Source organism: Lepidochelys olivacea (genome assembly GCF_965140295.1).
Source record: "Lepidochelys olivacea isolate rLepOli2 genome assembly, chromosome: 8".
Taxonomy (NCBI): Eukaryota; Metazoa; Chordata; order Testudines; family Cheloniidae; genus Lepidochelys; species Lepidochelys olivacea.
In genome coordinates this window covers 48,044,102-48,069,478 of record NC_140418.1, presented here as the reverse complement: position 1 = coordinate 48,069,478, position 25,377 = coordinate 48,044,102, and the positions used below count along the sequence as shown (strand labels likewise).

General features: G+C 46.2%; 1 protein-coding gene across 3 annotated transcripts in view; it reads left to right on the top strand.

Annotated features, from left to right (window-relative positions):
• The first annotated feature begins 1,088 nt into the window (after positions 1–1,088).
• The window catches only part of PBX1 (PBX homeobox 1), a 238,946-nt gene continuing 214,657 nt past the window's right edge, over positions 1,089–25,377 (top strand). Inside the window, exons 1-2 of one of the 3 annotated variants that reach the window (XM_084636418.1) lie at positions 1,089–1,456; positions 4,427–4,500. In XM_084636418.1, the coding sequence (XP_084492544.1) occupies positions 1,266–1,456; positions 4,427–4,500 (265 nt within the window). In that variant the 5' untranslated portion in view covers positions 1,089–1,265. The remainder of the gene's footprint in view (positions 1,457–4,426; positions 4,501–25,377) is intronic. The other 2 variants (XM_084636417.1, XM_084636419.1) reach the window with 2 other exon arrangements.

Genomic DNA, 25,377 nt, shown 5'->3' with positions numbered 1-25,377 from the left:
CTGGCGTTTATTTATTTAGTTTTGTAAAAAAATCCGGTGTTTTTCACCTAGCCCCAGGGTTTCTTGGGGCCTGCCTCCTCTTTATGAAGGTGGAGGGCAGCCCGGACTCCGAGCGAACCAGGCCCTTTTCCTAAATCACAGCTGGCATCTCTCTGCTTCCCAGCGTACAAATAATGCTTTCGCAAGGACATGCAGGCAAGGCTTGTAAACCAGTGGTAGGTTGGCATGTTTGCAATAAACCTCCTTTTGTTTCTTTTCGCAGGGCTGCAGGGTGGCCGGGTTGGAAGCCTTCCCCTCCCCTACGAAGAGCAAGCACATCGGGAGACGACGACGACGGGGAACGGGGAACAGGCCAAGTACACTTTCTTTTGCAAAGACCCCTTTGCACCTTTAAGGACTGGAGACTTAGGATGGAAGCAGGGCACAGCCCACCTCTGAACCCGGTGATTGACAGGAAGCTGGGGGGGTGGGGTGGGGATGTGAGTGTATGTGTCTGAGGAAGGGGTGGGAGGAGCTCGGGCCCTTCCCAGATGGCCAATCAAGGCAGAGGGGTGGGCAGCTTGGCTCTCTCCTCCTGTGGCTTTTTTCTGTGTCAGTTTCAGGAGTCCTGAGCCTGAGCTAAACAAAAGCAGGAGGCAGAGGGGGCTGCTGGAGTTTGCAGAGACAGAGAGAAAAGGGAGGGTATTTTGCTTGCTTTGCTGCTGCTGGGGTGGGGGAAGAGCTCTGGCTTTTGCAAGAAGAAGGGGAGAGGAAAAAAGAAAGAAAGCAAACCAGCCCACCCCCTTTGAGATCGCTCTGGCAGTGGCTGGAGGGGGGTGGGGGAAAGTTTGCCTTGCAACCCTCCTTCGCCCCTGCCTTCCCCAGATCAATGCCTATTTGCAAAAGGATTAAGAGGCAGATTTAAAGGCTGATAGCTCATTTCTGCGATTGCAAAAGGAGCCCGGGACTAAGAAAGCAGCCAGAATCCAGCTCTGATCCTCCTCCCCAAGTGGCAAGGAGCTTTATTTTTCTTGCTTTTTGGAGTCACCCTCCTCCCCCTCCCCATCCCCCCGAGTCCCCTTCCCCCCTTCCTTCAAGAAGCAACGGGATCCCCCTCCCCCCTTTCTCGTTTTGCCTTTTTTTTTTTTTTTTAATTTCCTCCTCCCGAGAAGAAGGATTTGGAGCCAGCGTGAAGGATAAAAAGCCTGGTTTCTCCCTAGGAGGCGCGCCGAAGGAGCAGGAGGGAGAAGGAAGGAGAAAAGGGACTGCTGCTGCTAGCTTGGGCGATGGACGATCAACCCAGGTTGATGCATTCCCATGCTGGGGTGGGGATGGCAGGACATCCCGGCCTGTCCCAACACATGCAGGATGGAGCAGGAGGGACAGAGGGCGAGGGAGGCAGGAAACAAGACATTGGAGACATTTTACAACAGATCATGACCATCACAGATCAGAGTTTGGATGAGGCACAAGCCAGGTGAGATGGGAAAGGGGGGGGCGGGCGAAATCTTCTCTTGCTTCTTGCATGGTGCTGGGTTTCTTCATTGTGCTTTCTCTGCTTTGAAGATCAGCTAGGTTGGGAAGGGAAGGAACCAGAGCCGCAGGAGAAATATTGATTGCAAGTGTATCTATCTATCTATCTGGTGATATGATATAGTTACATTATATCAGTCTGCCTTTATCTATCTATTTGAAACTGCTCTCTGATCTCAAGCCGGCCTTCCTCACTTCCATGGCGCCTGGAGTCGAACAGGACAGGAGGGCTAAGTTTTGAACATCATCTTGCTGGGTGGTATTGCAGGAGGAGAAAGTCCCAGGCTAGACTTTATTGCTAAATTATTTGATTTTCATTCCTTTCATCCCGCCCTTCTTGCCCGTGTCTTGGGACGGTTAGGATTTCTAAAAAAATTGATTCCTTGCTCTTTTGTGTGTGTGTAAAAACAAATCATTTTCTCTGTCGCCGGTTATCTGCCCTTTTAGAAAAGCTTTTCCATGGGATTTTAAAAAACAGGCCTTTTCATGGGGAGGGGTGGATATTTGCTTTTATTCATTGAAAAAGTCTTACCCAAATTCTTGTTTGGAGTGATGGGATTTAAAAAAACAACAAAAACTTGGGTCAGTTTCTTGTGGGTTGACTGTCTAATCCAGCTATATGTACAAAAACTACACTCTTTCTCTTTTCCCCCCTCCACCCCCCACATTAGGCACCTATGACACTACTGTGTGTTATTGGAATCCACAGATTATGTACATTTTTGGAGTCGGATCTGGGGATGGCAGCTGATTCTTCTTCAGCATTTGCACTGTAGTATTTCGTTTTACAGTAGACAATTTTAAAAACACAGTAGCCTGCTTTGAATTCCATAGAAAATGCACCAAGTGGTATATCATCTTTGGACACATTTTAAAATAATGCACTTTCTTCTAAGGCTACATTTTATGGTTGGGACAGACGTGCACAGATTTTTTTTTTTATGGTGGGATATTAAAAAGGAAAAAAACCAGTAAAAATCTGCTAACTGGAACATATTCAACTTCATCGCATGCAAGCTCAATAGACAGCGTTGAGAAGCTCTAGCAAAACTTAGAAAAATGAAGGCTCAGTTATTTATTTTTTTTTAATATAAAGTTGTCAAAAATTGTCTGATGTACATTAGAATTTTATTATCTGAAGAAAAGCTTCTAGGTGTGGTATAGTTCTCACTGGCACATATGTTCCACAATGGAACAGATTGCTAGAGTACATTGTTCATGGAAAAACACACATCCCAATAAACTAGCTTGGATCTACTTCCAAAGGCATGAGGGTATGCTATTATATTTGGTCTCTCTGTCTTCTTAGCCTTAAAACCCCAATATAATAGGATACTTTGTTATTGGGCTGATTGTTGTAGAAGCAGAGCTTGCTAGCTTTTAGGATGAAGAAATTTCCCACTTCATGCCCAGACAGAGCTGGGGGAGGGGGAAAATCTTTATCCTGAAAGTTACAGAAATTGTGTGTGTGTGTGTGTGTGTGTGTGTGTGTGTTTTTTTGCATGTGTAATATACATTCAATTAAATTAAAAACAAACAGAACTTTGAGACCTGGATGATGCTCCATGTTTTGCCTTGCTGGGCTACCCACAGCTACTTCCTTACAGGACTTTCTTTTCAGCTGCGAAACCGACTATATTTTTCAGCGATGCGTGGTTTTCAATCCTGCATATGCATCCCATGTTAGTTTTTTATGAAGTTCCTTCAAAGATGTAAATTGCTAAGTGTGTGTGTGTGGCACATATGCGTTGTTTATATACAAATGGCTGTGATCATTTGAGTTCTTTGCTAAGGTGACAGTGTGGTTTTTCTGGGTTATGCCTTTGAGAGACTTCATATACCAATCTTTTACCATAAGGTGGGGGGCTTAGGGTGGTGAGGAAAATAATAATGAATGTTTCCCAGATGTTACCACCACCTTTATATATAATTTCAGTTGGTAAACAGCATTCCCATAATTGATGCCTGATTGGAACAGCCCTTTATACAACCAAGCCCTTTGCAAAGTGATTATATGGCTAAAAAAAATGACATTTGTTTCTTTGCTTAAGTGGGCACCTGATGGGTTTTAAAGGCAACCAGCGAATTAAACAAGCAACTCTCCTGCCTCCCTCAAAAACAATAACTAATCCCTGCCGCCCGAAAAGAAAATTTAAAAAAATCCAGCAGGCAGAGGGTTGTGTGTGTGTTTTTTTTTTTTTTTAAATGTGTGTAGTGTCCTAATTGTCAATAATTGAATCTTAACATCAGCGAGCAGGCAGTGTGTACACAAGACGCATAATGTAAACATGAAAAAATGAATTTTTGTGCCCAGATGTGTGTGTTTGCCCCTGGCAGTGCATTTCCATTCTCTTTCACTTGGGTCCTGAAATGCTAGAAATTGACAGTTCCAGTCGGTGCACCTTTCAAATTTTGGGGAGCATCTGCAGGATGAATTGGAACACATGGGTGTATTAAATAGAAAGGAGGGTAGTGTGGGGACGGGGTCAGAGGGAGGGAGACAGATCTCAGTGCTGTGTATTTCAATAAGATTGTCTTCCACATGTTCCTGGCTTGGCTGTTAATTGCCTGGCTAGGGCTGCTAGATTGTGAATGCCACTTACTTGAAAATGGCTTTTGCTACTAATTCCTAAATTGGCCTAATTTATGTTATCTGCGTTAGTGGGTAGCCCCTCAAGGATGAAAGATCACCAGTTAAAGTCCTAAAAGTTATTGAACGGTGACTTCCTGTGCAGTTTTGGCCAAAATGTATATTGTTTATAGGTATATTTGTATTTCCCCCCTCCTTTTGCACATGCTATTGTTTATAGGAATATTTGTATTTTCCCCCCTCCTTTTGCACATGCTAGCCAATTTCAATTTTGAAAGTTGTCTTGAGCTGCCATGGCACCCTAACCTTGCTTCTTTCTTGCAGGAAACATGCTTTAAACTGCCACAGAATGAAGCCGGCCCTTTTTAACGTCTTGTGTGAAATCAAAGAAAAAACAGGTAGGAATGGGGATTCTGATGTTCTTATGGGTTTTGTGCCGATTTTGTTTTTCCGCTTTAAGGGTATTTCCCTCTCCTCAAAAGTTCTTATTTTTTTAATATTATTTTAAAGGGAAAAATGGAATATTTTACACTTCGGGCATTAACATTGCATAGTAGGGTATCTGTTGAAGAGGAGAAAATATTAATTAATCTTCACCCATGGAACCTTTTTTTTTTTTTGCCATATGCTGCTTTTAATATATTGTCTTTCTTGTTACAGCTTTAAAATATTGCTCTGCTATGAAAACTGTTTGGAAATAGATTTAAAAAACAAACGGCCCCCTAAGAAGGTGTTTTCAGTTTGTCCCTTAAATAAGGGTAAAAAGAATAAAAATACACTTCTACAGTTTTTTTTTAATTTTAAATAAAGTTAAAATCCCCATGTATCTGCCAGTCACTGGCACCAGATGACACAGAGAGAGTTGTCAAATACCTTTAGTGGAAGCCTATCTATTAGATTGTTGATTACTTTAGGGTACTGTGGTTTTATGGCAGGGGGTGTTCTCCTGTAAGGGCGGTAATGACATCACAACACTCATTCTGCTAGTTCCCACTTTTCCAGACCTCCTACCGTGCACTAACACACTTATAACACATCCCAGGAGGGCATTTAAATTTTAAAAGCAACAATTAAAAAATAGCAGTCATCAATCAAGGGTGATCTTAAACAACAGATGCTCAGGGAAGGACATTTAGCAACATCCGCCGCCATGTATTTATTTTATTTTTTGCAATTTTTAATTTTATTTTCCTCCCTCCGAATGGGTAAAATCCTTTCTTATGCCTCCCAGAAAAATGAACTGCATATAGGCCGCCTGATCCAACAGCTTCTTTTTTAGCACGCTGAGAACTACTTGCCTTTCTTTTCCCCCTCCCCTTTTACCAGCAGGACGGTAACAGTCAATAATTCATATCTAAACTATATAAGCAAGGGCATGACATGAATGAAAGTGACAATAAATATGATTGCATGCCCAATTGATATACATTGATAGTTACACATGGTGGGGGAGAGCAGCTTTTGGAAACCTGAATCTGTGTCTGTTTAAAAAAAAAAATATATATATAATATATAAGCCTCATCACGTTAGCAGCTGATTGAAAATGTGGTTACTTGACTCTTGTAATATATATAATATGACTAAGGAGGCCCTTTGTTAAATGTTGTTTGAGCAGCTTGTAACCTAGACAAAGCACCTAGCAGTGGCATTCAACTCTCTGAAGTCCTTAGGGCTGCACAGCCAGTGCCTGACCTTATTGAAATGCCGTTCATTATATATTTCCTATAATAGAATGGAGCCTGTATATGGTTCCTATAATGTAATGGACGCTGTATATATAAATATCAGAGATGCCTTGGAAATCCTGCAAGTGCCTTTTCTTCCTCTCCTTTTATTTTCTATTAGCCAAGAAAAAGACCTGTCTCTCTCTCCCTCTTTCTTTCTCTTATTTGTTTTGTTGAGAATGTTGTCTATAAAATGTTGGTGGTTGGCCCAGTCTCTAATCAATATCTGCCCTGGTTTGAAATCAAAGCAGTCGTGAAGTTGTAGGGGGTGATTCTTTTTGAATTAGAGCAACTGGAAATACAGCGGGAAAAACAACAACCCACATCCCCATCCGCTCTAATTTTTGGAGAAGCTGTTGGGCTATAGGGAATCGGAGTGAGGTGGGAGCATTTGAGTGTCCATAATGAGTGGGTGTGTGAATTCCGATCCCCTAATTAAAATCTAGAGAGACATTAGGTCAAAGTGTGACAGTGCAAACAAAGAGCAGGTGTGGATGGGTACTGTCTCCCTTTAATCATTCTGGCTGGATTGCTAGACGGGAGGCTGCTGTGTTAAACAGAATAACCCCCCCCCCCCAAAGAGGTAAACTAGGATGGCATTTGGAATGAATTTTTATCAACCCCGCTATATCCGTATGGAGAATAATTTGCTTTATAAATGGAAAGAAGAAAAGAAAAATCCATCACACTTGAAACTAAGAAAGGTGCAGGTGATATCTTTATTCTTCTTTTCTTGGACCAAATTCTATAGCTGAGTAGCCATGGTCTTCCGAAGATGAGCCTCATCCAAAAGGAACATACAGGCCTAGTGCAATCCAAGGTGCAGGTGTGCAAAGGTGAAAGTTGGGGCTAAGTTAGATTTCCTCCCCACGTCTGAATTTCTGATGTGGAGTCAGCGGGGTGGAATCCATTGTCGGATAAAATCCTGGCTACTCAAGTGGCTTGTGGTTCTGGTGGGGTGAGTGTGTGTGTGTGTTCCACTCATCCCATCTCAAGCGTTACAATGTGTGGAAACGGGGATTCGCTTTCAAACAGCTTGATTTAAGTGACTCCAGAGCCTGATGGAGACTTTACCACCATCTCCCGCAACATTACGGCTAATATTTCATAGCTTTAACGTTGTCTGAGCAAACCCAAAGTGTCCATGAAGTTTAGAAAAAGAGGTTGTCTTTACTGGCTGGAGTCCCTTTTTGCAAGCTGACTCTTCAATTATTTTAAAGCATTTATAGGCATGCTTTATTATATATATATATATATAAACTTGTTTGCTGGAATCCGTTAGTTTCTTTTGTCTATTTCAGAGTGATGTCTTTTAAAAAGTAGTAAGTGGAGAGACTTGATTTGAGGTGAATGCAGGAAAAATTGTTGCTTAAATGTACACATGATTAGTCTCTGCTAATTTGCAGTGTTTTCCCTTCTTTTTTGGTTGCTTCGTTGGGGGCAAATTGGTAGGACTAGCTTCAAATGGCTAATTGGCTTTCTGGAATAAAATAATAATAAAAGTAGAAGCCATCATTGTCTCAAATGCAATTGATTTCCCAGTCAATAGAAATTTAAATAAAAACATTGCACTGGCAATTATGAAAAGTTTGCAAGGGGTGGGGGTTCCTGTGTGTGTGTTTTTTTTTTTTTTTTTTTTAAAGATGATTCTCTGCCTGAGCAGAATTGCTAAGTAGAGGAATCAGGCAAGGCAAACGCAGACGTGTGGTCCTTGGATAGCAAACTGGAAAATATCTGCTGTCAAAATGCAGCAGCGTCTATTTCAGCTGTGAGCCTTTTCCAACTCCCATCTCGTTTGATGGGAAATGGAGAAGAGAGAGAAGGTGAATGCAGGATCTATGATCATTTAATCCGATTGCTCCTCCTTAAACATTAGATGGGATATTCGCTTTTTCGCTTCTTTTGTGGACATGGGAATGTGAAACACGTTTTATTTAAAAAGACCCTGACTTTTTTTTTTTTTAAATTTCTAAATTATTTTTTCCCTTCTATGTGTCAAAGTAATTCAGGTATAAAAAGAAAATTAATACACCCCCAACAGATTAAATATTCCATTAATAAATTTCTAGACAGCAATGATTAGCTGTGCAATTGTTGTTAGTGGTTTTGGTTTGTTTGTTTGTTTTTTGGGTTTTTTTGTTTTGTTTTTGTGTTTAAATTTTGAACATAGTAGCTACATAAGGCACTTCTTAGCCACCCTTCTCCTATGCATTATCTTCCTGAAAGTTAACTCAAATCGGCTCTTTGGAGGAGGTAGAATATTTTATTTATTTTTTTGTTTTTTGCTTCCTTAGCACCCCTTTGTTCTCTCTAGCTCTCTGCCTTTCTCTGTGTTCAATTAACACCCCCATCATAGAACTGTAGTCTCTCTTTTTTTTTTAATGTCTGCTACTGTATTTCACTTCTGACACCGCCCTTATTATTCTTGCCTGCCATTTCTTTTTAATATAGCAATTACGGTATGGGGTTTCTTTTCTTTTCTCTCCCTCCCCCCTTTCATTTCTTTCTTTAAAGCTGGAAGAAAAAAAGGAGGGCCAAGCATGAGTTGTATGCAAGTGAATGTTTCCTGGGGTACAGCTTATCAGTGAGAGAATGGCCAAACCAAGGCCCTATCTGCCCTTTGTAGGATAGGGTAGCATGGGGCAGTTTTTTTCGGCTCTGCTTTTTGACCTTTATGCATCACTTTAAAACTCTGCCCTCAATTTCCTGTTCTTCCCTTAAGCTGGGAGTCAGCAGAGGAGCCCAAGGAGCATTAAACACCCACATTAGAATGTCAGTGGCAGTTGTGTACTTAGGGCCTGATCCTGCTTCCACTCCTGTTGTCTTCCCACAGCGGAATCAGGATCCTAACTCCTTCGGGCTCCTCTGCAAATCCCAGCCTTGGTTCCAGCGCTCCCCGCTCCCCTCCAAAGCAAAGCGGCGTTTAGAATTGTGCTGCTTGCTTTTTTTTTTTTTTTTAAGCGGCTGCTGTTCAAATGTCTTTAGCTGCCCTTTTGAGCTGTGCACTGTTCTCCTGGCGACCTTGCATTGGATCCACAGTTGGCATGCGCCTCGAGGTTGGTTTAAGAATATATAACCAGTGGCGGGGGGTGGTTGGGAGGGGAAGAGTGGGGGAGGTTTAGACTTTTCTGCCCCAACAAACGCAGCTTGGTGTAGGCCCCTGAAGGTTGCCAGATGCTGGCCGCGAAAGCCTTTGCAGGACTCTTGATTCAATTAGTTCCAGAAACGTAGTATCTTTAGAGGGAAAGGAAGAAAAATAGGAATGAAGGAAATAACTGCACAGAGGGAAAGGGGTTTTTGGGGTGGGGTGGAGGGGTTGACTTAATTGGAGACCATGTGCACCCTTGGAAGGGAAAAGTTTGCGGCGTGACAGGACGTGGGGTATGAATGAGGATGGGGCATAAACCAGCAGCCCAGACTGGGACTGAAGACAAACAGAGAGTATCTATTGATGGGACCTGCCTAGTGGGGATGACAAATGCAGCTCTCCACTCAGGTGCAGGTCCCTCCTGTGCTGCTGAAATGTCCAAAAGCTTTAGTTTTAATTATACTTTCTCTATTGCCAAGAGGAGGGGACGGGAGGGTGGGGGTCTGTACAAAGATCCTTCCCCCCCCTTAGAACAGAGCAGACAAAATTATCGGCATCAGAACTGGCGAGGCAGTGTGAAAGGAGGTGGAAACTGGAGGCCTGCGATTGACTCCAGCCTGGCAATGAGGAGGACATCTGGGGCAATATGGGGTGACAGGGATTTTTTTGTGTCCGTGATGCCAATTAAATTTGCCAGTAGCTGTGGAGATGGAGGTGATCCCTCCCCGCGTTATCCAGAGGGAGTTGAATTGTGCAGTCTGGTGGCCTTGTTTAACTAGGGGGCCTGACATGAGGCGAGTCCCCTGGCCAGCTCTGTCTTGCTCGGGGATAGGCTTTGATTGGTCTTAAATCTCTCCTGTGTGTGTCAGGTGGCGTCGGGGTACTTCGGGTTGGGTGGCTGGATCGGAAGATGCGTTGGGATGAGGTGGAATTCCTGCCGGCTTAGTCCGTTGCAGCCCCCACAACTTGTGGTGTTGCCTCGGCAGCATTCATTCCAGAGACTGCCTGCCATCACCCCTGGACTAGATGCTCTGGAGAGGGTGCACCATGCCCACTGTGGGCGAGATTTACATTTCTTGCCTGCTCGCCTTTGCAGAGGAAGGGTGGTCCTGTGGTCAAAGCACTGCAGTGGGTTGAGTGTCCCACTCTGCCCATTGTGACCTCTGGGCCTTCATCTGTAAAATATTCCTGTGTCTATTTAGATTGTAAGCTTCCCAGGCATGGCCTGACTTATCATGTACACGTACAGTGCCTAGCACAATGGAGCTTTTAGGAGCTACAATAATATAGCAGTCTGTTCAATAAGCTACAGTAAAATATAAGAACATTATGTACAGCACACTATTTTACTATAGGTTATTCGTTAGAGTAGTTCCTAAAAGCCCCAGCCAAGAGCCAAGTGTGTGGGCATGCTCACTCTCTAGCTGTTGAAAGTGCCACGGCCACAGCGCTATGCCTTCAGTCACTTCCCTGCCGCAATCAATAGATGGGCTACTTGGTGGATCACTGGGTTTCCGTGTAAATTCCTTCCTTTTGGCTTTGAGCAGAAGCCTGACTGAAAATGAAAATAATGATTGGAAAAGTAGCCCGATCAGGCTGTGTTCTGCACAGCCTCTCTCGCAGGCGTTTCGGCCCCAACTGCTTCGCAAAGTTAAATAACAAGAGACAGCGGGCAGTATAGGTATAAATGACAGAAAGCAGTAGTGTGAAGATGCTGAATAAATTAAAGCGTTCAGTTCTCTGGCCGATAACAGAGGGAGAGGAATTAAGAAGTGTACAGGCACAGGGAGATCGGAGACATTTTCTCCTGAAATGGAGAGTTGATGAGAGACATAGGAGGCTATTTATTGAAGAATAACTTTTTGTAAATGAAACCCAAATTAACCAAAGAATTAGTCACTTGCCCTCATGCCAGTAAACCGCTCCCTTCTCCCTCCTTTTTAGCTAGAACAGTATTATTGTGCCCAGTGCACTGGCAGTGGGAAGCTAGTCCTTCAGCAATGCATTATGGGATACAGTTGTTCGGAGAAACCCCAGTCTCCATTTTATGAATCAACGAATCCCGCGGCGCATGCTGCTCGGCAGCGACAGGCTGAGAGAGTTTATTTTCAGTTAAAGGATTGCTCCCTAAACGAAGGCCATGTCTACGCCTTGCCGCTGTCGAGTTTTTCCAGGGCTTTAGCAGGGGAGGTGGGTTAACACCACCGATGGAAGAACTCCTCCCGTTGCTGTAGCGAGTGTCTACACTGAAGTGCAGAGCGGTGCAACTGCAACGGAGCCGCTGTAGGGTTTCGAGTGTCCACAAGTCAGCGCCCAGCGATGGTGGCGAGGGACTTGTCGACGCTTGAAACCCTATGGCAGCTCCGCTGCAGCTGTGTTGCTGTAGTGCTTGAGTGTAGACCCTCGCTACAGCTATGGGAGGGGTTAATCCTCCTCCCTGCAAGGCGGTAGCTAGGTCAAAGGAAGAATTCTTCCGCTAACCTAGTGCTGTCTACACCGGGAGCTAGGTCGGCTTAACTTCATTGTGCAGCGGTGTGGAGTTTTCCCACCCCTGAGCAACGTAACTGGGTCAACTTAACTTTTGAGTGTAGACCTGTCTTAGGCTGATGGAAGCGTTCTTCCATTGACCTTGCTGCGTCTACACCAGGGGTTACATTGGCAGAGCTCTGCCACTGGGGGATGTGGGTTTTTCATGCTCCAGAGCTACATCATCCTAAATTTTAAGAGTAGACTAGGCCTAAATCAGAGTGCAGAATGGGGGAAAAGCCTACTACTGGCCTTGGTTACAGAATCCAGCAAACTGAATCCTCTGCTCTGTTCTTTGGTCAGAGTTGTCTGTCACAGGGATCTCTCGCAGGCAACATCCCAGTTGTGTGTGTGCGTGTGTAACTCTTCAGATACATTTGCCAGAGAGATTGGCCATGTGCTCTGAGGCAGGGACTAACAGATCCTGGATTTTAGTCTCTTCAGTGGGAGGTTCCCGTATTCCTGCCCCTCTTTAATTTGGGTCACTTCTTCCCATCTTTCCCCATATTCATCTTTTCCCTGCTGTCCCATCTTTCCCATCTGCAGTCATGAGCCTGTCTTAATAGCGTTCTTCTGGTCTGGTGAATAGAGCTGGGGGGACGGGGAAAACCACCAGCAGTAACAGATTTTTTTTTTTTTTACATTTTGGTTTTCCTGACAGCAAACATTAGATTCGAAAAGGATCAGGCAGCTTTATGGGGGAGCTGCACAGAGATCGCTGTTGCTGGACACTACTTTACTGAGCTGTGTATATCCATGTCTCCACCAGATGAAACCATCTATCTGTGCCTGCAACATAGAAGTGCAGTACATTGCTCTTGCATTTCCCAAAAATATACAAGAGCAATGCACAATCTAGCTGGATATAATAGGCTTCAATGTATATTTTGAGGGGATATCTAAAACATGCATGCGACTTTAATGATCTTTTATTTGTAGAAAAGAGCTTACCCAAAATAACCTTTTGCTCATGCTAAACAAAAGGGGCAATTTCCCCACCTTGTTTTTAAGAAGGTGAAAAATCAGATAGTGTAAAAAAAAAAAAAAATCCCTACCCATGTTACTAATAACTATGATAATTAAAATAATTACTTTCAGCATTTCATGTCAACTACATTGGAAAAATTAGCTAAAACTGAATAGATTTTAAAAATGTAATTTGCATTTCCTCACTGCTGAGGATGCCTTGATTTTAGTTTCTTTTTTCCACTCACCATGGGCAGTGAAACTAAGCTGGTCAGTTTCAGGTTCTGTTTTTAGTTCCTTTCACATCTAGGTTCTTCTACCAAAATATTTGCCCTAAACTATCTGACTGTGCACCTTAGACACTAGAAGAAGAAAATCTAGTTTCTCTCCTGTTAGATAACATTTTACTAATCAGCATCACTGCAGAATAAGAAATGAATAATGAAAGGTGACCTTCAAAACTACAGTACCTGGTTCCGAAGTCTCTTCACTGTTCTTTGCGGCCTGATTCCCAGTAGCTGGGCTGAGTCCCAGATCCTACAAAGACATAGGCACGTGCTTAATTTTATTTGCTGTGAGTAGTCCCTGTCTCATCAAATGTTTTGCGAGGTTGGAACCTAGAGGGAGACTGTCTGCCTATAATAATCTGAAACATTTATTTTTGTTCTTTCAGAATAAACTTTGAAAAATGCAAGCTCTTTGTGTGTATGTATGCGCACGCATATACACACACACACAAACACACACACTCAGTTTATGTGGGCTCCTGGTCTGATTCTGCAGTGATTTGACAGTACAATGAAGTGTTAAATGTGATATAACAGTTAGAGCATGCCAGCCGTGGCATAGATAGACATCTACCAGTTTCACTGCAGTCAGGAACTATACAAGGGGCAGACTTAAGGTTATGCATACAGTGTGAAGTTCCTGACTTTTGAAAACATTTAAGATGGCAGGATTATAGATCTTTTAATGTGGCCTCTTTTTTTTTTTTTTTGCGCTTTGGGATATCATGATATGAATGTCACTGGACAAAATTAGATTTTTCAGGTCAGAAGAGGGTTTATTTTGATCATTGAATCTGATCTCCAGTATAAAACAGGGCATAGAATTTCACCCAGTAATTATTGCATCAGACCATAACTTCTGGTTGGGCTAGAGCATCTCTGTTAGAGACCCATCGAGTCCTGGTAAAGACTTCAAGTTATGGAGAATCTACCACCTCCCTTGATAAGTTGTCATAAATCGTTAATTACCCCCATTTAGAAATCGGGCCTTTATTTCTAGTCTAAATTTGTTTAGCTTCATCTTCCAACCTTGAGATCCATGTTATGCTCTTGTCTGCTAAATTAAAGAGCCCTCTACAGTCGGAATCTTTTAAAATTCAAATCTTTGGAGTTAGGGGCCAAACTCCCCCTGAGTTCAGAGGGAGTGGGAGCTGCAGTATACAGGGAAGTGAGTTTGCGGCGAATGCATGGGCTATCCCTGGCTGTTGAACCCAGTCAGGAGAGGTTGCCAAAGTGCTGATGCTGTTTGGGGAAATTAAAAATCTGAGGAGCAGTGACTTGATTTACACACTTGTTAACTGAAGTAATGCAGTTTCTTAAGCTTTATATATGGAGAGCACCTTGTGGAATATTTATTCCTTTGGATATGAGTCAGCCTCTTACCTGCTTCAGCCTCAAATTGCTGGTGATTTTGGACGCGTAAGTTGCTTGGGTGCCTATCTTGAAACCTTTTGAAGGGGACCCAATTTGCAGAGGCTAGGTGGCCTGCCCCTTCTGAAAACTGGGGTGTCAAACTGGGCACCCAAAGTTGTAGGCGCTCTTGGAACACTTGGGCCATTTTAACACATCAAGAGTAAAGATTCAAAAGAGGCATCAAGATAAGTGCATCTCCCTGAGCCAGGGTGTCCTGTGCATACAGTGCCCTGCACGGTGGGGTCGGCACCTACTCTGCTTGTGCATGGGGCAGATACGGGGGCTGCTGTCTGTTGCATGTGATGCTGCTAAGGTGGTGGGGGAATTCTGCTCCTGCGGTTGGCCTGAAAGGTCTCAGAGCTCAGTAGCAAATATTTCATTTCCTCACTCTGCGAATACCTGAGCAAACATCCTTCCACTGGTGCAAGGAGTGGGGGCTCTCCACTGCAGCCCCACCGGGAGGATGAACTATTGAAGTGTCTGACAGAGCAGGGCCTCTTTCCCCCTCAAGGTCTCCTATTGCTATTTGCAGAGCCTGTGGCCTGAGTCAGCTTGGCATTTCCCCAGCTGGCTGGAATTTACTTTCTGTCTGGCAGGGCCATTCTATAACATTTGCTCACCTGGGTGGCTTAAGCTTCAAAGCGGGGTGGAGCAGCTGATCCTGCCTCTCCGTGACCCTGATTCCTCATTGGTGGGTGGGAGCCAAGCAAGCAAGCAATGGCTCTGACTTTCCCTGGGAATTTATAGGGGGATGCTTATCTGCTGTTACTGCTCATTGAGGTATCACCTGGGAAAGATCAGGGCCCCCTTGGGTTAGACGCTGTATGGACAAGTAACAAGATGGTCCCTGAGAGCTCACAGTCCAATCTGCTGCTTCCCTTTGCTAAGGCTGGCTGGCTGTCCATCTCCGGCAATGTGGTCTAGCTCACAGATACTCAGGCCTCCGTGGTTCAGGAGTCAAATTAGCGATCGGCATTACGCAAATGAGCCACAGCAGTGTGAATTTCATTGGTTCATTTACTATAGTACTGTACAATCCTATTTAAACAGTATAGCAGGAAATATTTAGTGTGTGTATGTGGGTATATATAATATATTCTCACAGCAAAATGACTGACCAAGTATTATTATTTTATTAACTGCAATTGGTTCAGAACATAGTAAAAGCAGCCTGATTGGTTAATAACTTAGATTGGTTAATAATTCAGTCACACCATGGTTTAATATCACGTGCGGCAAAGAGCTGCCGGAGATCACGGGTCTAGATCAATGCACATGGAAGTGGAATTCAAGATGTTCTGCCTCTGCAGCGATGGGTCGCTGAACGCTGAGGCCCAGATCCACAAAGGTATTTGGGCTCCTAGCTTTCTTTGAGGAGCTGAGCCTTAAGCGCTGTGTCTGTTTCCCCATCTGTAAAACAGGGCTCATGGTTATTTACCTGCCTCCCAGCCTAGAGGTGGGTGGGTTAATTGGTTAATGAATTTTACTATGTGTGTGCGAGAAGGCCCTGTAGCAATGCCCTTCTGCTCGCTCTCTCCTGCCTGTCCTACTCCTGGGTGGAAGAAGTTGGGCTGCTTTCTGAGCACCTGTCATTAGATTGTCTGACTGTAAGGCTCTGGGCAATGGGTCTTTGGCTGTAGGGCACCAGGGATCAGGAGGAGGATTGCTGGTTTCTGGGGTGTGGCTTCTAACCCTCCCAGATGCTGGCTGTTCCTTCTGTCTGTCACACACAGTAGTCGTTCTGGATAGAGAGGATTATAATGCCCGGTCTGTGGGGCCTGGCTATGCTTCCCAGCTGTCTCCTGCCTCCCCTGGCTGATGTTTCTCTGCTTGCTCCACCTCCCTTCAACCAGAGCAGATGCAGGAGATGGAAATTCTGCTCTTCTGCTGCAGCCCACTGCGAGCCAGCCTGTGCACACTGACTGCAGCCCGCTGGCGGACATGCATTGTGTGCTCCTGTGCGGCAGAACGGCTGGACCGAAAAACTACCTCCAGATCTGCACAGCCAGTGCTTGCTGCACAGCCAGGCACAATGAGGGGCCTCCCAGGAAAGGATCCATGCTACAGACGGGGTGGGAAAAGGCTCGCAACAGGTCAGGTCCTGCACCTGGCGATCTCAGCTCTGCAAGGCCTATGCTGGCTCGCTGCTTCCTCCTCCTAGGGACCCCTTCTTGTTCTCCCCAAAGAAACAGCTGGAGGGGCCCCATCCCCTCTGTCACCAGCCTCTTCGGCTCCTCTAGAGACTTGTTTGGGTCCCCAAGGAAGAGGGAGGAGACAGATTGAGAGCCGCAGCAAGGGGAGACCTTTTCTGGCCCTGGAAAGGAGGTAAAAGTTGGTGGTACTCTAAAGAGATGCTCATCAGGAGCTACATCTTCCTATGGAGGACCCCAGAGCTCTGGTCTCGCTGACCCCCTCAGCCCCTTCTCTCATTCTCATGATCTTCTGGGGCATGTCTGGAGATTTTCAGCCTCAGGTCGTCCTCTCTGACAAGGTCCGACTCCCTAGAAGGGGACCCCACTGCCACCGATGGCAGCCTTAGTAGGTGGGGTGTCCACTCCTCTTCCAGGTCAGTCCAGGGGACTTATTCCGTGTACTAGAAGCCAGGGTGGCTGGGCTTGCACTGGGTCTGTGACGCTCCATCTGGTGGGATGACAGGGCAGTGGTGGGTCATCATGGGGGAACTGGGCCATCATCCTTTATCACTGACCCAGAGAAATTGATCCTGCTGAAGTCCTTCATGTCTGTAGCCGTGCGGACTGGCTCAGACATGTCCAGATCCCTTTGCCAGGGTGGAAGTGCCACAAAGAAGTTTTTCGGTGAATAGAGACAGGGATTTAGGTCCAGGGACACTGACCATCCACCCCCAGCTGGAGCTGCAGTCAAAAAAGCCAGCAGGATATAAGGAAAACAATACAGATGTCCTTATATAAATTGATGGTATGCCCTTATCTAGAACATTGTGTGCAGTACAGATCACCACCTCTCAAAAAGGATATTGCAGAATTAGAGGAAAGTTCAGAGATGACAAAAATGAAGCCAGACAGGGATTTTTTACATTAGAAAGGAGATGAATAAATCTCTAAAATGAGGGGTATAAAAAAGGTAGACTTGGGAGAACAGAAGTGCTTGATCTCCTAACACAAGCAGCAGGGGATGTTCAATGAAATTGGAAGGTGACAAATTTAAAACTGATAAAAATGAGATTTTTTTTCCAGACAATGGATAAAACGGTGGAACTCACTGCCACATGATGCCATTAACACCAAGAACCTAGCAAGCTTCAAAAAGGATTGGACATTTTGTATTGATAGCAAGACTATCCGGATGTAGTGATTAAAAATTAGAATCAAAAGGAATATAAAAACCTCATGCTTCAGGTTTTACACCAATGTATGACTAATAGGGATTAGGATGAGACATTAATGGGGGAGCAGTTCTCCCCACATCTGCCTACTGGGTGGGGGGTTCTGCACCTTCCTCTGGAGCATCTGGTGCTGCCCTAAACAGGATGCTGGGCTAGAGGGACCTCCAGTCTGGTCCAATCTGACAGTTCCTCTTAACCTATTGCCTTCTTATAGATGGGAAATGGGCTAAGTGACTTGCTAAAGGTCTTTCTGGAAGTCTGTGGCAACCTGCATCTAGAACTCAGATCTCCTGATTCCTAATCTAAGACCTTAGCACATGACTCTCCTAGGTGGTTGAAAAGCAGAGTTCTGCAGAGTACACTGTAGAACTGCTCTGTGGAACGCATGTTCTAGATGTCTGTGAACAAGGTTGATCAGACCTGGTAATGTGCGCGTGCCTGCACTGTGGAATAAGGGAACTGAGAAAATAGAGGTCTCTGGCTTGTCTTTCAGTCCCTACTTGTGTCCAACTGGAACGCTGTAGGATGATTAAAACTGAAATAATTTTAACAATCTTTTTAAGTTTGGCCATCAGTGCTTCTGTTTCTTGTTTAAACTCTGTGCCTCTCACTCTTGGATGGCAAAGCTTGACGGGTCAGTTTCCCTTTCACTGTATATCTAGGTTTGCATTCCCAAAGCTACCAAGAGAATGTGCAACCGAGTCTCTCTTCTGCTTTCCATAGTAGTATTGAGAACTATTTTGTCTCATTCGCATTAGCAGCTATGATGTTCTCAGGACCCATTGCTGATAATGATTGTCTTCACCGGCCACCTTTTTCTAGTGGAGAAGTAGGCAGGGCCATAAAATCTGAGAGCATCTCTGAGATGCTGTGTGGCCCATTACCTAGGGGTCAGTGCAGCCCTGTCCCTACAATATCCTCTTCAGTGCTTTGCCTCTCCCAGCTTCAAATGTTTAAAGTGTCAGGGCTCCCACCAATTCCCTTGACTATTCCCCAGTCTGATAGATCACATTGGTATGAAATTTTTCCCTATATTTTCTTTTTTATTTAAATTCATCCTGTCCTTCCTAAGTCACTCATCTCCTTTGCTGCTCTTCATCCTCTTGCGGTCTTGGAAGGTACCCAGGTATTCGTGGTGTGGGTATACTTAGGGATAGGTCTCCATGTAGCAGACACACAATAAAAGTGAACTGTCAGGTTTTTATTGGCCAAGACCAGTTTGAGACTCTTCATGTCCTGTGCCAGAGTGGAAGGCATCACTAACTCAGCATATGGCACTGTGTTCCTTACCCTGATGAGATCATCTAGAGCGGGGGGAAATGTTGAATCCTGAACCAGGATCTGGGATGTCATTAAACATGGCTCTAACTTACAAACAGAGATGGCCCTGTACCAAAACCCCCGGTCCAGATCAGGTTTCAGATCGGAGTTCATGGGAGAAGATGAATGCTCAGAAGCTTGCAAATCAGGTAGAGGCATCAGATATCCAGGGGCAGGATTACTTGGATCTGGGGTTTTCGTTTAGGCGCTTCTTTCCTCTTCAGAGATTCGGGGACTGATTCTCATTTTACAAGATCTTTAACACCTGACCTAAGGCCCTGCCATACTGGCGGGCAGCTTTAGAGTCAATGCACATTGGTTCCCCTGTTGCTAATACCTTTTTATCTGCGAGTCCCCAAGTTTTCCCTAGCTGAATAAGGGACTGTGCACATTCAAAATAATTCCTATTTCACCTTTAAAGCAAAGCCCCTTCTTGGAGAGAGGTGTGCCCTGTTGATTCCTGGCTGCAGCTTAGCCCTGATTTTGGGGAAGAGGGAACATGTAGCCCCATTGGAATGCCCTCCCTTCATCTGCTCTTTAAATAAGTGCTTTTTGCAGCTATCTTAGATTTTGTGGGGAGAGGGGAAGGGAGCTGAAGGAAGAACAAACGAGAACCATATAAAGACAAATGAGAATCAGATTTAGGAAGCAGACTAGACAACCCCTTTGAAAGGAGGGCGGAGGGGAGTTATCGCTTTAATTGGTCTCCTTCTCGGGTTCCAGGCAATAATAAAAGCTGATTTTTTTTTTCTTTTTCTTCCAGAATTTGGCCTGCTCCTCTCCCTTCACCCTTTTCCCTCTCTTGGCCTTTTATTTACTGTTTTCAAAACATCTCTGGATCCAACAGCAACAGCGTCTCCTACCCTTCCGCGAATCAGGTTACCATCCAATCCCAGCTGACCTCTTGCCTGCTTCCCTTCTCTTGCTGTCTGCTTACCCGTCTGCTGTCCGTGCTCTCTGACCAAAGCTATTTCTAGCTGGACTGTGTTGGCAGGGAAGCTTTTTGAAGTCCCCCATCCCCCACCAGTCTTTTTGAGCAAGCCTGGGAGCAAACTCCTGTAGGTTTCTGTTTCTGTGTTCTTTGGCGGCGGATGAGTTTGTCTTCTCCTGAGATGGTTTTTAGTCTGATCCTTTAGGTGTCTCCAAGATTTTCGCACTCCCCATGTGATTTACAGATGGTCCTGAGGGGAAGAAAGGCGGTGTATATGGTAGATGATTGTTTCTGTGTCTCTGTAAGATGTGGGTCGTCCCTCAAGTTTGTTCCTCTAGGGTCTTGTTTGTGACTGGTGCAGATCCTCAGCGGAGAGGGGCTATTATTGCAATAGCCAGCTGCTGGGTCAATTCTTCACTTACCTTGGAGAGATCTGGGTTCTTGTGTGTGCGCTGTAGCCAAATTCCTGAGTCGTTTGGAGCTGTGGGGAACCTGCCTTTGGGATGGATGATCCCGTAGGAGATAAGGGGTTTTCTGTCTCCAGTGGAGGCTGTTGTTCTGTTCATTTTTTTGAAGCGGAGGGGAGAGCGGGGTCTTTTTTAACATGTATCAAGGACTCCCAGAATCCTCTTCTCCACCCAAGCTTGGCTGGGAATGGAGAGCAGTTCTCTTGGGAACCCGTCCACCTCTGCAAGTTCCCTGCCTGTCATAAAGGCCACTGAAGTCACTGCCCTGGCTGTGCAATTCAGCCTGTTCCATGCTCGCTGCGGTGCACATGGGGCCGAACCCATCGCCAGCGAGATCAGTGGAGGTCTCGCCATTGGCTTCAGTGGCCTGTGCATCAGGCGTGTGGGGCAGTACTTAAGCGTCATGTCAGTACCTGGCTTGTTTGTTATGTTATGGCTGGGGGAATAAGAAGGCCACCAGCACTGCACCTCTTCCAGCCTGGGAAGGTGATAAGAGCACACAGCTGGGAACTGGGGCCCTGGGGTACTGGGCCAGACTCTGCAACTGACTCACAATGTGGTCTTGGCTAAGTCACTTAACCTCTCTGTGCCTAGGCTGGTCCCCTCACGTGTAAAACACTGAGATCCTCTGGGGAACGGGGCTTTAGAACGGCTGATTTACGTCGGTTCCAATTTTCAAATGGGCATGCCCAGAAATGTGTGGGAATTGCCGACGCTCATAAGCTTTGCCCTCTGTGCTTGAATAGGAGATGTGCAAAGGTGCGCGTATGTCATTGTATTTGAAGAGGCCAGGCTTATTAAACAGTCTAGATTTATATCTGGCACCTTCCCCACCCATGGTAGCTTCATAACTGCATCACTTGCGAAGATGAGACACAAGAGCCCCCCACACCATGCTGTGGTCCATTTGCTGCAGACATATGCACAGTCATGCAGGTCACATGTGCCGTTCGGAAAGTCCTGCCTGAGGGCCTTTCCTCTACAGCCCTGGAAGGAGTCTGGGGCAGAGCCCGGATTCGAACACGGGCCTCCTTCGCTCTCAGGCCTGCTCAGTATTGACGTGGCTAGCCTGCCTCTGGCTATGAAGTGAAAAGAGACACCCCCTTTGTGGCTAGAGGCCACGTTAGCTGCTCAGCTGGGAGGAAATTTGTGGTAGCCCTGCTGCTGTCATTGGCAGCCCCAGAGGGAATGATTGATTAATACCTGTAAGGCAGAATAGAACCGCAGGGCCCTCCAGCTGCAAATGGGTTTGTCTTTGCCCTTCAAAACTGAGGGGGAACTTTGTCGCTGAGGGCTTGACAGATCCCAAAGGCCAGCCCTGGGCAGGTGGTCTGTGGCCGGGGGGAAGCAGTGTCAATCACACCCTCGATTTCACCACTGGAGGTAAAACCTCTTGGTCATAAGCTCTCAAACCTGCTCCCCCAGTGCTGGGCTTATATTTTTGCCCCTTAGGGAAGGCTTAGGGCAGAAGGTGGGGAATCAAAAGCTCGGATTAGCTTGGAGGTTGCTGTGACGCCTAACTAGGGGCTGCAGGCTACCTCCCTGCCCCCCCCCCCCCGAAGGCTGGTTCAACCCATGAGGCCCATTTGGTTGCTTTAAAAATGCAAGCCCTTGCGGTTGGCCCCTGGCCCGCTGCTAGCAGATTTGTTTGAGAAAAGGCTGCCTCGGCCTCCCGCTGTATTGACTGGGCCTCCTGGGAAGGGTGTCTCCTCAGAGCAGGGAGCTGGAGGCCAGTTGCTGCAGTGGGGATGGGGGCTGTGCCTCTCTCCCCCCCCCCCCCCTTTCCGTTGTTCCAGGCTTTTTTTGGAGGAGTGTGGCATGAGCTATGCCTGGTGCGTTCCACTGCACGCTGCTTTGCTCTCTCTCTCCCAGCGGAGTTCATCCAAAGTTCGTATCCAGCCCATGAACAAAGTGGCTCAGACCTTTTCCTGACTCCTCACCCTTTGTCCTCATCACTCAGTGACAGACAGGAATCAAACGCCTGGGACGGGGCAGGGGTGTGTGTGAAAATATTCCTGTTAGCCGGGAGGGGGGACGGGAGAGGGAGGCTGAGGGGGGAACTCTTGTTTAAACAGCTCCCCGAACGCCTGCCCGAGCTGAAAGCCGAGTTTGTTTTCCTTGGAAGGGAAGAGGATGTTCAGCATTTTTAATGGCACATGGGAGGGTTTGAACGACAGTAAAGGAGAGGTGGAGATATGAGGGATGCAGGACAGAACAGGGCCCAAAGGACAGGCTCCTCATGGGCGCATTGTGTTACTGAGCACAGTGGCTCATGCTGAGTCGGGCTGGAGAGGGGGAGAATGCAGTTTGGTTCCCTTCCAGAGCTCCGTCCCTGCCCCGTATAGGAGAAACGTATCCCCTTTCACAGAACTGGCACATCTCTTTTGAGACCCTGCAGAGGGAGATGTTTGGTGTGTGGGGGGTACATGTAGCAAACTGCTGCACTTCTGTAGCTCGTTTCGCTCAGGACTGTGTGTGGAATAAGCCATACAGGCCAAAGCTACCTTTTGAGGGTATCTGCCGTGGCTGCACTAGGAGTGCTTTACTGGTATAACTATCCTGGCAAAGCGATCATAGTGTAGATGTGGCCTCTGTGATAGGCCCTTTCGCATGGCAGCTGCCCGCTAGAGGGGTTTGTGCTCTAAATTTGGCTTGCTGCAAACCCTCGGCTTATGCTGGCTGGAGCAGCCCAAGGTCTGTGGGTAGGAAAGAGCAGATACAAAACAGAAGGCAGCAGGTGCTGGCAGGTCTATGTTTGTTTGAGTAGGGTTTGGTCCTGTCTTAACTCGAGTGAATGATCACACTTGAGTGTGGACTGTCACCAGACATTTTGCTCCAGGACATGCGTGTTTGTGGTTTAGCATAGGCTGAACTCAAATCCTACTCTAACCTCCCCTGTAAATGTCTCTGCTGTCCTCAGGATCTATACGCTCTCGTATGTAAATGCCACGCCCCGGTGGCCAGTGTAGTGACCCCTTGGCACAGCTGGTAGGCACAAGGCAGCCATATTGCAGTGGTGAGTTGAGCGCGCCTCAGAGACCTTGTTGAAGTGCTTGAGGATGTGAGGTGCTGTAGAAATGTAAGACAACACCTATTTCTAGCTGTAAATAGTGGCTTTGCCTAGGAAGTGCAGAACACTCTGTCCAAGGCAGGGGAAATAGATGAGGGAGCGGAGAATGTTATTACCTGAATTTTGGTCTGCCAGGGGTCCCTGGATTAACATCCCAGCTTCTGAAAGAGGTCATGTAAGCTTTGCTGACCCCAAAGTTAGTTTTACTGTTCGGCTAAAAGATAGCAGCCCCCTGTTCTGTACCGGCTTGGAGAAAATCATGCTTAGTGAATTCCCAGCACTACTTCCGTGGCCTTCCATCCAGGTACTGAGCAGACACAATTCTGCTTGGCTTCAGAGCCAGGGAAATTGCACCTCATGGCTGCGTAGCTGCAAGCTGCCGCTGCTTTTTTACACTGCGGCTTTTAACATAAAGCCGCCAATGATATGGTTGAGGCTGGCACTTGGTCGCATGTGTTAAAGAAATTTAGTGGGTGGGGGGAATGAGAGAGATTTGCTCAAATGGTTTCAGTCAGTTGTACAAGTGCAAGCGAAGAGGTGGTTTGCCCGTTAGATGCTTTGTACGCAACTAGAATCCAAGCAACTATTTATCCCTCTTCCCCTGCCACTACCTTCAAATGATCAGGTGACTGGTGCAGGAATTGATTGATGCGTCTTTTTTTGTTTTTGTTTTGTTTGTTTTAATCACAACCCCCCAATCACTCCCCCTTGCAAATACAGGATGAGAAAGGGGCTTCTGCGCTGCTCTGTGAGATGCCCTGTTCATGGGCATTGCCATGGGTGAAGGGCACGTCTGCGGTGCTGAGCTGACGGGTCTCTTTGAGTGCCTGAGGCCTTGTACCTGCTGGAAGGCAGGAATTAGCTGCTGCCTTGTGTGTCAAATCAGAGAGGTAGTCAGAAAAAGCTGTTTTCAACTGTTTGCACAGTCCTAAAATAACTCATAGCCACTCCCCTCTAGGGGGCGCTACGCGAACGGTATTCAAACCAATGAACCTTCAAGGTTAAAATAGCTGTCTGTGGGCTGGGGAGGAGTTGGGAGAGAGGAATGGGCTGTAGGTCTATTCCCCCACTTGCCATAGGTGGCTGTGGAACCTCAGCCGAGTGGCATCACCCGTTCTCTCTGCGTCTGTAAGCTCTGACCCTACTCCTGTAACTGGATCCACATGAGTAGAAGGCTGCCCAGAGCTTCCGTTCAAGGCTCTGCATTAGCCCAGGTGTCTGCACGTGGAGATGCAAGCACAGGATCGGGGCCTGAGGTTTTTAAGCCTTCCAGCACTCTCTAAGCTAGATCCCAGTTGTCTGGAAAGGGCAAAGCACTGACTCTGTTTCCACACTATGGAAGATACACTCTCACTCCCCCATTGTTAACACCATGGGTGGCTTTTAGTGACATTAGAATCCCTAGTGTAGACATGGCTCCTATGTCCATAGTCCGTTTAACAGACTGTCTATGAGACGTGGCTGAAGATGTTCGATTGATGTGGAGTTATAGATGGCTGCAGGGGCTTTGTCTGCGTTCGGGCTCCCCCTGGTGTTTAGCCAGGGTGAGAAGTTTTTAGAAAATATCCCTAGTGTAGACAAGGCACCGTGACTGGCACCAGTATCAACGAGGATGGATGGAGAGAGATTATAAAGAGAAATAAAAAGAAGTATTTTCATGCTTTTTAAAACTGGATAGGTGTTTGTATTACATTAGCACCAGGAGATCAGGACCTCATTGGTTAGGCACTGCCCTAAAGAGCTTGCAGTTGAAATAGACAAAGGAAGTATTGTGTCTCCCCCCTGCCCTTAGAAGATGGGAAACTGAGGCACAAAGCAGTGACTTGGCCAGGAACAGAGCCCAGATCTCTGCAGTGCCAGTGCAGTCACTTAACCATGGGCCACTCTTCCTCTCCCTGCAGTGGAGTGAAGCATGGATCTGCTAGGCCTGGGGTGAGGGTTAGTTCCATGCCTCTGCATTGCACAGTTCTGTGCTTCAGAAGTGCTTTATTTAAAAAACAAAATTAAAATCCACTAGCAGGGCCTGGGTGTAATTTCCCCTCCTTGCCTGTAAAAATCAAGCAGGGCCTAATGGTGATGAAGAGATTGGATGTTCTGGAGTGACTGTGCTGGCCTGCT